Source organism: Ananas comosus, linkage group 20 (assembly GCF_001540865.1).
Source record: "Ananas comosus cultivar F153 linkage group 20, ASM154086v1, whole genome shotgun sequence".
Classification (NCBI taxonomy): Eukaryota; Viridiplantae; Streptophyta; class Magnoliopsida; order Poales; family Bromeliaceae; genus Ananas; species Ananas comosus.
The window spans coordinates 1,501,627-1,521,419 of NC_033640.1; the positions used below are offsets into that span (position 1 = coordinate 1,501,627).

Below are 19,793 nucleotides of genomic sequence, written 5' to 3' on the forward strand. Positions count from 1 at the left end.
CCCCTCATTATCGCGACGTTCTCTGTGAATCTTAGTTTTCTTTTTTTGCCTTTGTATTACTGCGTAGCTGTGTAGCCTTTCATAATCTTAATCTTTAATGAGTTGCTACATTAATTATAGCCTCTTGTAGTACTTATTCTATTAAATTAGAGTTTTAAATTGTTTCGGATTTTTCGAATTCTTGCAAACATATATATGGCTTATTAGGTTCTAAATTACATTTATTACAATTGGAGATTTTCAATTAATTCCATGAATCTCTTGTACACACTTTGCGGCATTAGTGCTTATCTGGCTTTGTTTCTGTAACAATTTCTTCACCCCATAAATCTGCAAAATTCATGGTTTTTTTACCGTTCGAGATGATCATTAGTGAAAGTAGAAGTTCTATTTTGAAACTTATTTTTTTGAGTTTTGTAGAATTTTGTTAAATAATTCTATCCAAACAATAATATATTAGTGCTTTGGTCAGGAAAAAAAAAGGGCTTAACTTGCAAATAGACAATGTGCGTTATTGCTCTAAATTTATTTTAGAACCAGTACTTAATTTTAATTTCTTGCTCAGTGGTAGAAAAGAGAGAAAAAAATTAAAAAGAGAATAGAAATATTTTGGTCGGTTTTTTAAAAATTTAGTCTTAATTTATAAAATAAAACAAATGATTTGATTTTGCAAAAATGTAAATCAGTACTATTTTTTAATGCAAAAAAGGCTCTTATTAATGTTAGCAGTGGTTCACCATAGACTCTTGTGCAAACACCAAAGAAAAATAGTAACTACTTATACCTTCAACTACTACTAATTTTTCAATGCATCATCCTAAAAATATGTCTAGAGGTATAGGGGGAGATGATGTTGTCGCGCAACAACTCCAACGACAACAGAGGTATGGGCGAGATAGAAGAAAGCAACGGGGCGACAACACAAGGGTGGTAGAGGGGGTTGGTGGAGGAGAAGAGGAGGACACAAAAAGAATAAGAATATTTTAATCAGTCTCCTCGATCCTATTTTGTAAAAGTATAAAATTAGTAAATTGTTTTTAATGCAAAATGGCTATTAGTGTAAGTAGTAGTAGTTCACCAAAGATTCCTGTGTATATATACACCAAGGAAAAATGGTAGTTAACTATTTGTACATTCAACTGCTCCTACTTTATTTATGCATCATGCTAATAATAATATATGTATGCAATTTGGAGAAGATGCTATCTCACAACAACTCCAACTATTGATTTTCCATATACTTATTAAAGCACAAGCACTCTCACCCAATTCCTTGAGAAGCACTGTTCCTCACATTTCTCTATGGCTTCTCTAAGTTCCTTCATATGCCACCACCACCACCTCTTGCTCTTCCTCTTCGCCGCCGTCGTCGCCGCGGCGGTGTTTACTACAAAAGCCGTCACCGCCGACGACAACATGACCCACCTGCACTTCTACATGCACGACATCCTCGGCGGGTCGAACCCGACCGCCATCGAGATCGTCAAGGGCCCCGTCGCGCTGCCTTCCGTCCCCGGCGTCAACTTTGGTAACCTCATCGCGATCGACGACGCCTTGACGGAGGGCCCCGAGCTCTCGTCGAAGCCCGTCGGCCGGGCCCAAGGGTTCTACATGTCAACTGCTTTTCAGGAGGCGTCGTTGCTCATGTCGGTCAACTTTGTGTTGGCCGCCGACGGGCCGTATAACGGCAGCGTGGTGTCCGTTCAGGGGCGCGACCCGATCGCGGCGCCTGTCAGGGAGCTGTCGGTTGTTGGCGGAACCGGGCAGTTTCGGATGGCCCGTGGGTACGTGCTTTGGAAGACGTACGATGGCAACGCCACCAACGGTGACGGAGTCTTGGAGCTCGACGTCTACGTCACGACAGAGTGAATTTGTCATCCCTTCCATCTCAATTTTCGAATCTTACCGTCTGTTCTTTTTTTTTCTTTTTTTTTTATTTTAACATTTCCTCGTACTCCTAAGAAATAGGACTGACGGCATATCACTGAATGATTCATGATTGATGTGGTTGCTCAGCTCTGGTAGACGCGCGCCGTCAACGACACCAACGGCGATAACGCAATCACCTGCGGTGCATCAATCTTCGAAATCGACGTCAACGTCACTACGAAGTGAATTTGTCATCCTGCTGATCTCGATTACCATATGTGCATTTTTGCTTTAATATTTGGCTTGTTCGAGTCTGTTGGAGTTTGATAGTAAGAAATGGAATTAATGACAGATCACTAAAGGATTTATGATTGATGTAATTGATCAGCTCTGAAAGACGTATGTTGTCAACCGGCAACACAATCCTGGAGCTGGACGTCTATTTTACAACGAAGTGAGTCTGTCATTCATCCCATCTCGATATTCAAATCCCACCATTTGTTTTTTTTAATTTAAATATTTAGTTTTCTTAGAGAGCTGCGGAGTTTGATAGTAAAAATAGAATGGATGGCGGATAGATAGATGGTATATGGTTGATGTGGTGGAGCCAGGTCAACATCTACTTTGCGTTCAACCATTTTGTTAATAAAAGCATGGTCATAAGTTTGTTGGTTTGTTTCTTCTTTATTTGTCATTATTGAAAAGTAAGTTACTTGAAAATAATAATAATAATAATAATAATAATAATATTATAAAATTGGGTACTTTTCATAGCAGTTGCAAAGTTTTGTTGGGAACCAAAATTATTGAGACAGTGCTAGTACAGCTGTGCTCGTCAGTGTGGTGGCATGTGGGAGTGCTTTTTTCTACTTTTAAAAGCACTACTAGCAGAGGAAAGTGCTTTTCCTTTTTTTTTTTTTTTTAATTTTATTTTAAGAAAGACAAAAGTAAAAGGAAACGCTTTGGTTCCCCAAGGATTATGGCGTTTTTTATTATGCGCGTGACTTAATAATTAAAGCCAGCTACTGCTATTGATACTATCACATTTTTTTACAGTTAAATATATTTTTTTGGTTTATTTTTATATGTTAGATCATACTATTCAATTAGAGATGTCAACGGATTGAATTCGGGACGGATTTTTAAAAACCTGAACCCGAACCCGACTCCAAATCCGAGATCCGAACCCGAATCCGAATCCGACGAATTTTAAAAATCCATATCCAAATCCGAACCTGACCAAAAATTTGAAATCCGAACCCAAAAAATTTGAACCCAAAACAATTACTTCTTTTTTCAATATTTCAAAAAATATTATATTAAATCTAAAATTTTAAAATACAAATTTAAATATAAAATCAAATTTTTATATACATAATATATATAATGTAAAAAAAATTCGGGTTTGGGTCGGGTTTGGGTTCGGATTCGGATTTGGTACAGTCAAAATTCATATCTGAGTTCATATCCGTCGAATTTTTATTTTTAATATTCATATTCGAAACTATATCGGTCTAGTATCAAATAAATCTGTTATGTTAGGATTAAAATTTGAATAAAATTTTGGATATCCGTACCAGTGACATCCTATGTGCCACCAATTATTTCTGGGTCCAATCAGTCTCCCAGAACAACTCTCTACAACTTGTCTTTTTCTTCTTCTTTGATTAGAGTGGCTACTTTTTTTTGAAGGGAAAACTTCAAATACCCCCTTGTGGTTTCACTTTTTCTCACTTTAGTATCCTGTGGTTTAAAGTGTATTAAGTTAGTACCCTGTGGTTTTGCACTTTTTCACTTTAATACCCTATGGTTTAAGGCGTATCAAGTTAGTATCCCGTGGTTTCGCACTTTCTCACTTTAGTACTATGTGGTTTAAAAATCACAGAGTACTAACTTGATACAAAAATAAAATCACAGAGTACTAACTTAATANGGTCATAAATGAATAACCTTCTTAAAATAGAGGTTAGACTTTCTCAATTCATAATCAGAATTATCAAACATTATCTAAATAGTATAAAAAATTTTATATAAAAAATTTAAACAATTTGGATTGCTCTACACCGTTAAACAAGCAAACGACTCATATAGGCCGTCAAAAATTGTCGATTTTACGACACTTTGATCACCATGTAAACCATTATCAAAATTTATGAAATTTAGTTTCTAGATATTCAAATACTCTAGATCAACTTCAACGGCTCCGATCATCGATTCGGAATCTCTATCATCAAGAACAATTTGATAGGAGAAGTGCTACTATCCTCTTAAGAGGATAGTAGCCCTAGCCTATATATATATATATATATATATATATATATATATATATATATAGAGAGAGAGAGAGAGAGAGAGAGAGCGCTAGGATGGAATACTATCAATAGCACTAAGCTATTGGCGCTATTAGGTTTTCGGCTCTTAAATAAAAAAAATGGTCGGTTAGGATGATGTAGGCCTTCTAGGGTTGAGTGAGTTATTGGTTGAATGGTATAATCTAATAGGTGAAAATAGTTAAAGGGTTAAATCTAATGGCGGAAAACTCGGCAGCACCAAGCGGTTGGTCGGACTCTCTCTCTCTCCCTATATATATATAGAGTCCGGCTACTATACTCTTATGAGTATAATCCCCTTTGTACTGATAATTTTTTGACCATTAGATCTACTTCTTTGATTATTTCCACCCGCTAGATCATATTATTGAACTAACCACCCACTCGAAATATAGATATAAATTTTACATCCTAGGGGACCACTATCATCCTAATCGCACATCTTTTCATCCAATGGTCGAAAATTTATGAGTATAAAAAAGGCTATACTCATAAGAGTATAGTAGCTGTCACGCCCCGGATTACACGTTCCCCGGGCACGCCGACAAATCCGCCGTATACAAAGAAATTTTCCCTGTATACGAAGCGATAGCTGTACCTGTAAATCAAACACTACTACGAACAGTAGTAGAGAGCTGCTAGAGAAAACTGAAGCTAAATAAAACAGAGTTTCATATACATAGTTCAGATCCAAAATACAGAGCTACTCGCACTGGCGAGTTAAGTCAACTATGTACATAAACTCGAAACAAAACATCTACCTGCAGTAGGGCACCTCTAGCTCAGCACGTCGGGTAGGGCTCTAACTCGCGACGCCCTTGCCTCGATCCTGGTCCGCAGACGGTGCAGCAGCCGGAACCTGTGGCTCTGCAAAAACATAGGTAACAACTGGGCGTGAGAACTACTGTAAAAACAAGTAGTCCTCAGTGGGTACCGCCCAAAACAACATCGGTCACCCACTAAGTCTACAGAAGGGAGCAAGGATAGAAGGAAAGCAGGAAGCATACTCTACCGCTATCATCCACTACACTATCATGCTCTACACTAACCAACTGTAGGAAATGTCAAATCTGACCCAATCCAAATCGGGACTGTAAGCATACCCGTCCCCGGGACTGTGAATACACCCGTCCCTGCCCCGTTGCGACTATCGGGCTCTATCCACTCTAACTGGTCCGTGGAGAGCAAGTCCAACTGGCATGAGCGACACCAACGCAAAAGCACAAGCCTGACTCCGGAGTGGCACTCATGGGCGCTACCCAACCGAGTATGCAGCGTATCTCTGTCGAGCTCAATCAGGCTCCAACTAGCCAAAGTCAAGTAATCGACTCAAACTGGTCTAACAACCAACAGGTAACGTGTCCTCGGCACAATCTGACGTCAAAAAAGCGATACGGGTCCACCGTCAACTCTGACGGCACCCAACAGTCCGGAACAACCTGAACGACCCTGTAAAAATCCACTTGGCGAACCAGCACGAGTGTAAATACATTCTAAACTACCTGGAGTACTCGTCTCGAAGAAACTGCGACAGTACAATTTTCTGACGGCTCCTAGAGCTAAATCAGGTAGTTAAAACTGGTGACAGGTCCAAATCGCAGGTTTTCTCCTAATTCAATTTCCAAGTCCCACATGTATAATCTACTTAAATTATAAAACATGCTCCAAAATTCAGATTTCACAATCTACATAAAGTCCATGAATTTGAGCTAACATAATTTACCGAAAATCAAGATCTATACATGCCGACCAATAAGAACTTAGGAGTAAAGCCGATGTAACCCACCTAAAGTGCTATCTCCTGGCAGCAAACGAAGCCTCGGCCTAAAAGGAACTCTGCTGGATCAATCGGGGATCTCCAAGTCCGGTCGCCAAGCTAACGCCAAGCTAAAACGACAAAAGTTCACAATTCAGTCCCCGTTCACAGCAGCTGAGAAGAGCATGATTTCGACCATGGTAACCTTGACCAAAAATTGCAAGTGAGGGCTCTGTGGATTCCTCTCGAAGTCTAGAATCCAATGAACCAAGTTTCGTCGCGATCCGACGCTCCTACGCGGAGAACGAGCCGAAATACTAACAGTCGACGGTAGATTCTGCGAAAACAGCACTTAAGCTCAAATCAACGATACCCGAAGTACTCGGAGCAATTGCGACCAAAATGCTCACCTCAACAGCGACAATCCTCGGCGCGATGTCCAGGACGGCGAAGACGCACCCTCGCCCGGCCTCTTCGCAATGCCCCGGCAACAAACGCTCGCTCGAACGGCTCGCGGCGCGACGTCGGCGAATCCCCGGCTCAACCGTGCTCCACCTCCACCAAGCTTAGAGAGAGAGAGAAAGAAGAAAGCACAAAAGCCTTCTCTCTCTTCCTCTGCTCGGTTTCCAACTGATATAGAGAGAGAGAGAAGGAATCGTTACAAACGAGGGAGAGAAAAGACCCAATTGCCCCCTCACCTACTCTGGTGTACCGGTACACGGGACCGCGTACCGGTACAGGAGCCAACCCGAGAGCAACCCGCGCGCGGCCCAGTGCAGTGTACCGGTACACCTTGATGGCTGTACCGGTACAGCAAGCAGAAAAACTGCTATTTGCAGATTTTCTTCGCTGAAAGCTGCTCTCGCGTCGCACGGAGTCCGTTTTGCGTCTCTTTGACGCCAACGCGACTCGGACTTGTCCCGACACTCTCCAGAGCTGTCGACAAGCCCCCACAGCTAGACACCAGGGATCTCACAGTAGCCCTAACCTCTCTCTCTCTATCTCTCTCTCTATATCTATATCTATACTATATATAAAAGCGTATAGGAATTCCAACAATGACAGACGGAATCCAAAAAGGAATAAAATAATATTCTCTACGAATGATTATGATTAATTTGTTAAAAATATGTTAAATAAAAACGAACGGTTATGATCAATCTATTAAATTTCTACTACATATAAAAATCTATTCCCTATAAATGGTTATGATCAATTTGTTAAAAAAATATCTCAAATAAGAACAGTTATAATCAATCTATTAAAAAATAGCATTTGCATGCATCTATAAATTCAATCCTATGAACGATTATAATCAATTTGTTAAAAAATATCTCAAATTAAAACAAACGGTTATGATCAATTTGTTAAAAAATAGCATTTCTATTAATCTATTTTACATTAAAATTAAAATTTGAGTTTAAATTATAAATTAAATTTAATTTTTAGATATCAAATTTGAATTAATAATTAATTTTTTTATTACAGTGGATCAAAATTAAATTTTAAATTTTAAATTAAATGTGAATTAAATTTTGATGCTTTTAGTTTAAAACACATATTTAAATTTGATTCATCAAAAATCAAAAAGTATATAAAAATGTTCGATGTATATAAATAAAAGAACACGATAGGATATTATAAATATTTTCTAATAAAATATAACACATTAATTTATAAATATAATTTTTATTGTAAAAACTTGGATATATATAATGTACAAATTTATATTGATTTGAAATAAATTATAATAATTGTTACATGCATTTGCACGTACATTCAACTAGTATATATATATATATATATAGCACCAAGCTATTGGTGCTATTAGGTTTTCAACCCTTGGATAAAAAAATGTACAGTTAGGATGATATGGGCCTCCTAGGGTTGAGTGAATTATTGATTTAATAGTATAATCTTACAGGTAAAAATAGTTAAATGGTTAAATCTAACGACTGAAAACTTGATAGCACCAAACGCTTGGTGCTATCGATAGTATCCCAGCCGGACTATATATATATATATATATATATATATATATATATATATATATATATATATATACTATGCTATCGGAAGTATAAAGTAGTTGGAGCTTCCGATTTTTTAGCTCTTAGACCAATCCCATTGATCATTTCTAACAATTGGATTAATATTATTAACTAATAGGGGCCACTCAACCCTAGGGGGACCACTCAACCCAAAAGGACACTATCATCCTAACCGTAGAATATTTGATCCAAGCGCTACAAAATCGGAAGCACCAACTACTTTATGCTTTCGATAGTATAGTAGCTCCGATAGTATAGTAGCTCTACACTATATATATATATATAGAGTCCGGCTGGGGTACTATCGATAGCATCAAGGATTTGGTGCTATCGAGTTTTCCACCGTTAGATTTAATCCTCTGATTATTTTTATCCAACCACTCACTAAACCCTAGGGGGCCCACACCATCCTAACCACCCATTTCTCAACTCTGGAAGACGAGTGCCGTCAACGACAGCAGCGATGATAACGCAGTCTCCGCCGGTGCAGCAATCTCCGAAATTGACGTCGACGTCACTACAAAGTGAATTTGTCATCCCGCTGATCTTGATTACCATCTGCTTTTTTGTTTCAATATATAGTTAGGAATGAGATTGATGGTAGATCATTAGATGGTCCATGATTGATGTGGTTCATCATCTCCATTTTAGAACCTTATCTTTTATTTTTTGTTTAATATTTATTTTATGTTAGAATGGTGAAGTTTGATAGTGAAAATATGATTGTTGGCAGGTCAACATCAACTTTTTGTTTAATCATTGTGTCCACAAAAGTACGATTATAAGCTTGTGTAAAAGTACCAAGCATTTGATACTTGTAAATTTTTTATCGTTAAATTTACGCTTTTAATCATTTTCACCTATTTGGTTATTCTATTCAACCAACCACTCACTCAACCCTGGAGATCCATATCATCCTAATCGTACATATTTTAATCCAATGGTTAAAAATATATAAACATCAATAACTTGATATTTTTAAAAGTATAGGTGCTCAATTATATATATATATATACATATATATATATATACATATATATATATACATATATATATACATATACATATATATATATACATACATATATATACATATACATATACATATATATATATATATATATGGAGTTTTGCTGGAATACTATCGATAGTAAACGAGCTGTTTTACTACCGATTTGTTTTCGATGATAGAACTTCCAAATTGACGATCGGCTCCGTTGAACACGATCTATATCACTTGAAGTGTTTAGAAATCAAATTTCAAATCTTTTTAACATCATTTGCCTAATGATCAAAGGGTTTCAAAATTTGTAATTTTAATGGTCGATAAGAGGCGTTTTCTCGTTTAACGGCGTAAAGATATCCAAATCAATTGAATTTTTGTTAGAAAATTCTTTAAACTATTTAAAACAAGATCTGTACTCTTGATCTTGATTACAAGACTCCTATCATCATTTTTTAAAGAGTATTCATTTTCAGCCATTCATTTTTCTGTTCACTTGATGGATAAAAGAACAATATCGAAAGTGCGTGAAATTTGATTTCTAAGTAGTTTAATGGTTTAAATCATATTTAACGGAGCCGATCATCAATTTGGAAGCTCTATCATCGAAAACAAATCGGTAGTAAAACGGCTCGTTTACTAACGATAGTATTCTAGCTCAACTCCTAATATCGTTTTGTATTTCTAACAGCTCGAACTTTTAAGATTAATGGTTAGCGCTAACAATCTGACAGTGCCTTCTTAATTGTCGCAATTAAGTCTCAAAATTCAATTTAGCTGACTAAATAATAGTAAATTATTGATGAAAAACTGATGAAAATATTGTGATTAATGATGCGATAATGATTAAAACACATTACGTAACTTCCATATCAACAATTTTGTCAATATTTAATTTTTTTATAATAATAAAAAAATTAAACTAAAAATTATTATAAATTAAAATTTGAGGATCAAAATATCACACAACTCAGAATTTGACGGCGGAAAGTGTAATTTGGCTTAAAAGATTCTATTATTTTTTTTGTGTGGATGGAAACTAAAGAGCAACTGTTCCTATCTTCTTATGTTGTGCTCGATGAAAGCTAAAGACTACCTACGTGTATCTTCTTCTGGATTTGTGCCTGGTGAATGATTCAGACATCATAAGATACTGGATGTTGACATGGGACACACATAAGCATCCACTGTCCTAGGAAGCATCTCAAACCAAAGATCAATGGGACTCTAACAAATAAGTACTTTCTCATAAAGAGAATATAACCAAAATGTAGATAACAAGGAATATATATATAGAATTATACGATTGTACTATCGATAGCACCAAGTGCTTGGTATTATTAGATTTTCGGTCTTTAGATGAAAGAAGGTGCAGTAAGATAATAGTAGTCTCATCGGATTGAATGGATGCATGGTTGAATATGTAGTATGATCTAACGAATGAAAATGGTCAAAGAGGTAGATCTAACGACAAGAACTCGATAGCACCAAGTGTTTGATACTATCGATAGTATAGTAGCGATAGTAGTTGGACTCTATATATATAACACTGTTATCCATCAAACGATCTGATATAAGGACGACTTACGACATAGGACTATTTAGAGGCAAAGGAGCTTAGGAGATCCTTTGGTATCATTTGTGCGATCACTAATAATCTAAAACGTAACATTTTTATAATTTGAAATAGTCTTATATATAAAATATATTAGAGTTAAAATTTTTAGTCTGGCTATAATATTTTGAGTGATGACTAGATCCAAGAGGTTAAAACAGTTGAACCAACTTAGAGTTAGAATATTTCTAGAATAGATGACCCTCTGAAAAGTGGGGCATTACAGTCAGTATTAATTAAAGCCAATCTCCCGCTAAAATATAAGATGAGACTCGACTGAGCCAAAGTCATAAAGTGGGATAAAGTACAGAGTGGAGTGCAATTTCCTATAAGATCGGCTAAACTAGTGAGATGGGTGTCACATTGACTGATATTTGTAAGTGTGCTTGAGGGTANATATATATATAAATATATATATATATATATTATGGACAACTATAATTATTAAAATTATTATTGGCTTATTTATTATTAAATTGAATTCTATATTGTAACATAGTATAAGGGTGACCTACGCTGGCCATAAGTTCAGCCGTATCCTTCCATATTTAATGAGTTAAATTTTTATGATATGTTTTCTTAAGTTAAATTATCGTGTTCTACTTAATTTATCATTCAAATAATATTTGCATGTTTTGTGTATTTCTTATACTTTTTATGCATACGATCGAGTAAAGATATTAAAAAAAAAAAAAAAACACTTCAGGGTCATTTTTAGTTAGAGAACAAGCAATATTTGATTTGCAAGTAAATAAAAATAAAATTCTCTTATTAGAATTTTGGTTCACATTGAGNAAAACTTCAGGGTCATTTTTAGTTAGAGAACAAGCAATATTTGATTTGCAAGTAAATAAAAATAAAATTCTCTTATTAGAATTTTGGTTCACATTGAGTAATCATTGAGATTTAACAAGTGGTAGTTGGAACTCATCTTATACCTAATGTCACCCAATTAAGAAGTGTTAATTAAGTGAGACACCATTAATTAATAAAAGAGGCCAAAATTTAAAACTCTTGGATTTAGAGTTTTAAATTGTTTTCGAATTTAAGAATCCTTATAAAAGGAATTTATCGCTTTAGGAACATGGCTTATTGGATTCTAATTCAGGACACTACAACAGAATTAGATTATAGAGACACATGTTTGGAACACTTTTGTGTAAGTGTCTCATTTATGCCAACATTTTTTAAAAAATCTATTAATGCCTAAATATAAAGCCCAATCAACCAAAAATAAAAGGTTACTCTACTCAACCCACCCTACCCAGCCCATTTGGCCCGATTACAAACAGAAAAGAAAAAAAATAAAGAAAAATCGATTACCATCTCTCTTTCTCTCCTTACTCAATCCACTGAAATCCTAGATGAAGAGCCCTTCCCTCTCGTCCTCTTCCGCACCGCAGCCAACGAGGTAAAGTTCCATGTTTGGAACACTTTTGTGTAAGTTTCTCATTTATGCCAAAATTTTTTAAAAAATCTACTAATACCGAAATATAAAGCCCAATCAATCAAAAATAAAAGATTACTCTACTCCACCCACCCTACCCAGCCCATTTGGCTCGATTACAAACAGAAAAGAAAAAAATAAAGAAAAATTGATTACCATCTCTCTTTCTCTCCTTACTCAATCCACTAAAATCCTAGATGAAGAGCCCTTCCCTCTCGTCCTCTTCCGCACCGCAGCCAACGAGATAAAGTTCCGACGGCTGCTAAATGCTTAAATAAGTGTTGGTAATTAGTAGCACTTTTTTTAGGCTACAGCGACACTTTTTAACTGTCACTATATACCTAGCGACCCCACATATAGCAACATTTTTTAAAAGTATTGGTAATTTAGCCAGCAGCATTTTTTTTGACATGTACCAATATTTAAAAGTGTCGCTATATACCGTTTTTGTTGTAGTGAGATTATCGCGTACTTTAATTGCCGCATTAGCGCCTATTTGACTTACTCTTTATATAAGCAACATGTCTTAATTTGGTAAATTGATGATTTTACCGTTTGAGAAGGTAAAAGTAGAAGCTGAAATGATATTCTAAAGATAAAAATAGAAGCTTTATTTTGAAACTTACTAAGTAAACAATATTAATAAAAATTAAAATTTTATTTCTAAAAACTTTATATACTCTAAAATATATTTAACTGTGTCGATCATAAATTTAAATACTCTAAAATCGAAATGAGATTATAGTACCGGAGTTCAGGTACTATAGATAGTACAATAGACTCGATCTCTATATATGTATATATATTAGTATATATGTGAATAAGTCAACTCAAAATAATATTTTATTAAACTTATTCATGCATCGACAATAAATTAAACATGAAATGGGTTTCATTTATAACTTTCACAAAAAAAAAGTGTATTATTCCTCTAAATTTATTGTAAAATTAAAATACATAAGATAAATTATAATAAAAAGCAGTTATTATCCATAAATTCTTGGGTTTACTCCAAAATAAAATGAAAAAAAAAATGCTATTTGTACATCCAACTACTCACATCATGCGAAAATATGTGTATACAGTATTGGAGATGATGCTACCTCACAACAACTCCAATCATTGACCTTTCACACTAATTAAAGCACAAACCCTAACACACCCTCTCACCCAATTCTCTGTAAGATCCACTTTTTCACACAGCTCTCTCTTGTTTCCTATGGCTTCTCTATATTCCCTGATATGCTACCACCACCTCTTGCTCTTTCTCATCGCCGCCGCCGTTGCGGCGGCGTTTACTACGCATGCCGTCGCCGACGATATGACCCATCTGCACTTCTACATGCACGACATCCGCAGCGGGCCCAACGCAACTGCGGTCGAGGTCGTCACAGGCCCCGTCCCCGTACCTTCCGTCCCCGGCGTCAACTTCGGTGACTTCGTCGCGATCGACGATCCCCTCACGGAGGGCCCAGCACTCTCGTCGAGGCTCGTCGGCCGGGCCCAGGGGTTCTACTTGTCCGCAGCACTGCAAGAGGTGTCGTTTCTCGTGTCGGCCAACTTCGTGCTGGCCGCCGACGGGCCGTATAACGGCAGCGCGGTCTCCGTTCTGGGGAGCGACCCGATCGCGGCGCCTGTCAGGGAGTTGTCGGTCGTCGGCGGGAGCAGGCGGTTTCGAATGGCCTACGGATATGTGCTCTGGAAGACGTACTTCTTCAACGCCACCACCCTCGACGCGATCCTGGAGCTCGACGTCTACGTCACGACGAAGTGATGAATTCGTCACATCGATCTCATCTCGCTCGTTGAGCCCTATTATTGCAATCTGATAGTAAAGATAGAATCGATGGCGGATCGATCACTCAGATGATACAAGATTGGTTTGACTGTCCATGTCAAATGCCAATTATTTGTTCAATCATTATGTCAAAAAAATAAAAAGGCATGGTTATAGATAAGCTTGTCTGTTTGTTTTTTCTTGAGTGTCTTTGTTAGAAAGCAATAGTTAAAAACTTTTTTAAAAAAATAAAAATAAAATTTGGTACTTTTTTAAAAATAAAAGTAGAGAGAAATGCTTTTTCCCTTTTTTTAATTTTAAAAAGAATAAAGGAAATGCTTTGGTACCCACCAAGAGTTCTCTACATGTGAGTATCAATTATTGTGTTGGTTTATGGTATTTTCTTTTATGTTCATGACTTAATAATTAATAATGTTTTTTTATATTATGAAATATTTTTTTAACATAAAGATAAAATTATTAAAATTAGGCTAATTTGCATTAAAAGTTATTAGTTTTGCACTTTATAAAATTAAACTATTGTGAAATGAATGACACATTATAAAAATAATTTTAGCTTATAAAGGATATTTGTTGTTTAGATAATTAATGCTAATTTAAAAGTGCATATTATCGCTTCTCCACATATTAAGTATACTTCAAAACTTTTAATTTTTCAAATTAAAAATAATATGTATGATTTTTCGACTTCACCAATATCTTTTATAACTTATCAATTCGAGTTAGCCGACGATGATTTGAACATTTTAAATAAAATAATATGAAAGATTTTTAAAATATTATATGACACGCCGTGAAATGAATGACTAATTATTAAAATAGTTTCTGATTATATCGAATATTGTTTAAATAGTAATTTTAATTTCGAATGTAAAAATGCATTAAAATACTTTTCAAATAAATTTAAAAGAAGTTGGATATGTGTTTAAATAAGTAATTAGTATTCTTTTTAAATGTAAATGTAAAACATTTTTTTAAAATAAATTTAAAAAATGATAATAAGTTGGAGATGCGGGGTATCGAACCCCGTACCTCTCGCATGCAAAGCGAGCGCTCTACCGTTTGAGCTACATCCCCATTTTGTAAATTTAACAAAATTTTTGTTTAATGAAATTAAAATACAATTTACTGCACACAACTCCCTCTAAACCTATTGAATTACAGAAATATCCCTACAAAGTTCGATTTTTCCTAATTATCCTTACAAAAGTTTTAGCGTTTTCAAATATACACCTGTTGTTAGGATCCGTCAGAAAAATATAATTAACCATAGGTAAAATATTTAACCCTGGTTAGTGAATGAGGTAAATGGACCTTTTTACGCCACTTATATTATTTGTGATGATAGAAAGAAAGAAGATGACCATTAAAAATTTTTGATAAGATATTTTTGCATAATTTTAACAGTTAAAGTTTTTGGAGATATATTTGTGATGGCGAAAATGTCATTTTATTTATCTTCTGTTAAAAAATAAACAATGTTCTAATGGTAATAAACAAAAGGGGCGAGTATGAATATTGTTGAATTTTTCTAGGAAAAAATATGAAAAATGAAACTTTGCAGGGATATACTTACTATTCGATATGTTTACAGGGAACTGTGTAAGTGGCAATCTGAACCCGTACCTACGGGTTACAGGTGTGGCAATCTCAACCCGTACCTACGGGTACCTATGGGGTTACTCTTAAATTTGTGGGTATGGGTACTAATTTTTCTTACCCAAAAAATTTTGGATAAAATGAGTAGATTCTAATTAAATTATGAGCATTTTTTTTTGGCAACCCGATAGTGAATACTCTTTTTATTTTATCCGTTCTTAGAATTCTAATATAATTTCTCCTACCGTTATTTTTTTTTATTTATTATCTGTTGTGTATTGCGATATTTTAAACAATAAGTTAAATTTTAATCTTTTAAAAATAATGTATATGTTAAGTGTTTGAAAAGTTTAAATTTAGAAAAAGAAAAAAAAAGGGAAAACTTCAAAAACCCTCCTGTGGTTTCGTGCATTCTCACTTTGCTACCCTGTGGTTTAAAACGTATCAATTTACCCCCCTGTGGTTTCATTTTTATCTTTTCGGAAGCTTTTTCGTTAATATTTCGTTAAATTATATACAAAAAACTTCAGATAACCATCTATATTTATCGAATAGTCACTTTAGTATCCTTTAATTTTAACTTTGTCACTGATTTTAAAAAAAAATAATAATAAAATTGATAACAAAAAGATAAAAACGAAACCACAGGGGGGCAAATTGATACGTTTTAAACCACAGGGTAGCAAAGTGAGAATGCACGAAACCACAGGGAGGGTTTTTGAAGTTTTCCCAAAAAAAAAAAGATTAAGTTGCTGGTAACCCGTATATCCGCCAAAAGCCGACCCTAGGAATGTCAATGGGTACGGATACCCAAAATTTTATCCGAACCAGAACCCGAACGGAGCGAATTTACCTAATGCAAAATGGATATAGTTTCGGATATGGATATCAAAAACAAAAACCAAACGGATATGGATATAGATATAGATTTTGATTGTACCCGACCCGAACCCGAACCTGACTCGAACTTGATCCAAACCCAAATTTATTTTACATTATATATAATATGTATATAAAAATTCGATATTATATTTGAATTTGTATTTTAAAAATTTAAATTTAATATAATATATTTGAAATATTGAAAAGAGAAATAATTGTTTTGGGTTCGGATTTTCGGGTTCGGGTTCGGGTTCGGGTTCGGGTTTCGGGTTTTTGGCCGGGTTCGGATTTGGATATGGATTTTTAAAATCCGTCGAGTTCGGGTTCGGGTTTTGGGTTTAGAGTCGGGTTTTTGAAAATCCGCCCCGAATCTGACCCGTTGACATCCCTAGCTGACCCGGGAGCAGGAATAGATAATAATGATGGCTACCAAAAAATTTATGAGTAAATTCTACCAACATTCACATAATCCGAGGGTACAATGACCTTTCTGCGGATTGTTTAATTTGTCCGTTTGCCAGGTCTACTTACAAATGATCGGAAATAGTTAATATCTCTACTCACGTGCATACCGTAGGGGCGGTGAAATTGGATCCGAGCCTAAACGAGGTCCGACCCAATGGGCTATGTATGAGCCGGACTTTATGTATTTGAAAATTTTAATTTTGGGTTCGGGCTAGACTTTAAAAATTTAGATCCAAAAATGTTTTGGAGTTATTTGAACATGTGAAACAACCGTTGTACTCTAAAAACTTAAGCTATTAGAGAACAGTGTTTAAACATTTTCATATTTAACACTTCCCCTCACGTCTGGGCTCGAGACTTTTTAATCGGCCCATGACGTGGGCTTGAATTAAATGGGAGGAAATTAATATGCTAGGAGCCTGACGTGACTCGAACTCAGGACCTCCTGCTCTGATACCATATGAAACAACCGTTGTACTCTAAAAGCTTAAGCTATTAGAGAACAGTGTTTAAACATTTTTATATTTAACAGAACATGTTCAAGCCCAACCGAGACTCAGCCCAAGAGCCTGATATATTAGTTATTATTTCGGACTAACAAGATATTTAGTTATAGACATTTACCTATATAATGAATTAAGGAGACAATACAATATATCATACAGAGTTGTGCTGGAATACTATTAATAGTATTTGAGCCTTTTACGACTAAGTTTATAATCCTTAGATGAAAAATTATATAATTAAGATAATTAAGATGATAGTGGTCTCCTGAGATTTAATGGTGGCTTTCCTAGGGTTTAGTTGGCGGTTGGTAAAATAGCATGATCTAAGTAATGAATTGATTATGGGTAGATCTAATGGTGGAAAGCTGGATAGCATCAAGCGCTTGACATTATTAATAGTATTCCAGCCGGACTCATATTATATATAGTATTATTTTAAAGCTTTTGATTAATTAGACTTTTCTTGTTCCTTGGAGTAAACTAATTTTTTTTATGGGATCAAATTCTAGATAGTTTTATTTCACTTTGATATAATATATGGCCTAAACAAAGCCAAATGGATATTGGGCTAGGTTTGGTTCCGGTTTTAATTCTCTGAAAAACCTGAGGAGGAATTAGGTATCTCAATTTTTCTTCTATTTAAGTTTTTCTCTAATTTCTCTTCTTTCTCTCATCTTAACCACCCCTGCATCAAAATTGATGAATAATTAGGAAGCCAAGAACATAAGGACTGCAATGCTGCTAATAGCACAGTAGCCTTACTATACATATATTATATAGAGTTGAGCTGGAATACTATCGGTAGCAAATCGGCTCCGTTGCCACCCATTTGTTTTCGATGATGGAGCCTTCGAATCGACGATCGGCACCGTTGAATATGATCTATACTACTTAAATTATCTAGAAATTAAATTTCATGCTTTTCCAATATTATTCTCTTATCCATCAAGTGGCGTAAAAATGAACGACTGAAAATGAATATCTTCTAAAAAGTGATGATAGAAATTTTATAATCAAGATCGAGAGTATAGATCTTGTTCTAGATAGTTTAAAGAATTTTCTGATCAAAATTCAATTGATTTGGATAGCTTTATACCGTTAAACGTGAAAACACCTCATATCTACCATTAAAATTACAAATTTTGAAACCCTTTGATCATTAGGTTAATGATATAGAAAAGATTTGAAATTTGGTTTCTAAATACTTCAAGTGGTACAGATCATGTTCAACGGTACCGATCGTCAATTCGAATGCTCGCTCCATCATCGAAAAGAAATGGGTGGCAACAGAGCCAGTTTGCTATCGATAGTATTCCAGCTCAACTCATATTATATATATATATGAAGTATTTTAATGAAATATTAGAGGTAAGGTATATTTGTATTTAACACATATGTCAATGACATTTATTCAAACACAAACAAATAAAGCACAACAAATTCATACAAAGTAATGTGTCATCTTAATCATTTGTTAGCGGTGACATACACGTCCAATTCTAAGATAGAATCTCCAGTGGTGGCGTTGAAGGAGTAGGTCTTGATGAGCACGTAGCCGTGCGCGAACCGAAACTTGCGGCTGCCGCCGACCACCGACAGCTCCTTCTCCGGCTGATCGTCAGCGTAGCTGCCGTACACGGCGATGGTGCTCCCGTTGTGCGGCCCGTTTGCCGCGAAACCAAGGTTCGCCGACACGAGCACTCCAGAACCCTGCGTGTACGAATGTACATATGTTCACATACGATGATACGGAGGATAACTTATTCGGCATAAAAAGTTTTTAGTGTGAAAAGTTTGACTTGATCTGTTCCTTAAAAAGTCTAAATATTCATAATTTCGTAGGATAACATATTTTACCTGCGAAATAATTTTTCTTATTTCAAAAAAATTATTTGAAGATAAAATATCATATCAAATTCTAAACTCTTCACACTAAAAATTATTTGATCACTGATCAGCCCCGTTTGGATGCATGAATATATTATTTGTAAATTTCTTGATTTATATACTGAAGAAATTTGCATATTTTATTAATACAAAGTGTGACTAATCGTTTAGAATGAAATATTATATTTAGACTTTAATTAAGTTAAGTTTTCATAATAAGATAAATCACATCGTCAGTGAAGTATACTATTCTATCAAATCATGAATAAAATAATTTAAAAAAATAAAAAAAATCAAACTATTTACTTACAATCATACTAGATAATCCACATACAGAATAAGTTGCCATTGGATAACTTATTATGATACCGAAATAGAGCCTTAATACTCAAATTTACAAGTTTTTAAATAAATTAAAAAGATATATAGAGTAAGATATTCTTATATCCAAATAAAGCATATATAAGAGTGCATTTGGTAATGGGTTATAAATACTTTTATTGTTGGAATAATCACGTTTGATTATTTTCTTAAGAATAATAAAGAATAGTAGAGAAAAAAAAAGGGTTAATTTCATATATATAT

The 19,793-nt window shown here is 35.0% G+C and overlaps 3 protein-coding genes, 1 long non-coding RNA gene and 1 other non-coding gene across 7 annotated transcripts in view; 2 read left to right on the forward strand and 3 right to left on the reverse strand.

The window, feature by feature from the left end:
* LOC109725313 (dirigent protein 21-like) lies at positions 703-2,547 on the forward strand. 3 transcript variants are annotated; one of them, XM_020254453.1, is made up of 2 exons: positions 703-1,873; positions 2,017-2,139. In XM_020254453.1, the coding sequence occupies exon 1, from the start codon at positions 1,303-1,305 to the stop codon at positions 1,867-1,869; it is 567 nt and encodes a 188-aa protein (XP_020110042.1). In that variant the 5' UTR covers positions 703-1,302; the 3' UTR covers positions 1,870-1,873; positions 2,017-2,139. The 3 variants fall into 3 exon arrangements, with proteins under 3 accessions (XP_020110042.1, XP_020110041.1, XP_020110040.1); XM_020254452.1 differs by having other exon boundaries at positions 704-1,907; positions 2,017-2,153; XM_020254451.1 differs by having other exon boundaries at positions 706-1,865; positions 2,017-2,547.
* LOC109725964 lies at positions 5,008-6,338 on the reverse strand. Its single transcript, XR_002220389.1, has 3 exons — positions 6,161-6,338; positions 5,986-6,086; positions 5,008-5,066 (listed from the first exon to the last, which is right to left on the reverse strand). It is a non-coding gene; the product is annotated as an uncharacterized LOC109725964 (long non-coding RNA).
* Positions 13,079-14,012, forward strand: LOC109725411 (dirigent protein 21-like). Its single transcript, XM_020254593.1, has one exon. It carries the CDS (start codon positions 13,291-13,293, stop codon positions 13,843-13,845), a length of 555 nt encoding a protein of 184 aa, XP_020110182.1. The 5' UTR covers positions 13,079-13,290; the 3' UTR covers positions 13,846-14,012.
* TRNAA-UGC lies at positions 14,874-14,946 on the reverse strand. Its single transcript has one exon. It is a non-coding gene; the product is annotated as a tRNA-Ala (tRNA).
* The window catches only part of LOC109726001 (dirigent protein 21-like), a 2,238-nt gene continuing 1,128 nt past the window's right edge, over positions 18,684-19,793 (reverse strand). Inside the window, exon 2 of the mRNA XM_020255423.1 lies at positions 18,684-19,031. Within this exon, the coding sequence (XP_020111012.1) occupies positions 18,789-19,031 (243 nt within the window). The 3' untranslated portion in view covers positions 18,684-18,788. The remainder of the gene's footprint in view (positions 19,032-19,793) is intronic.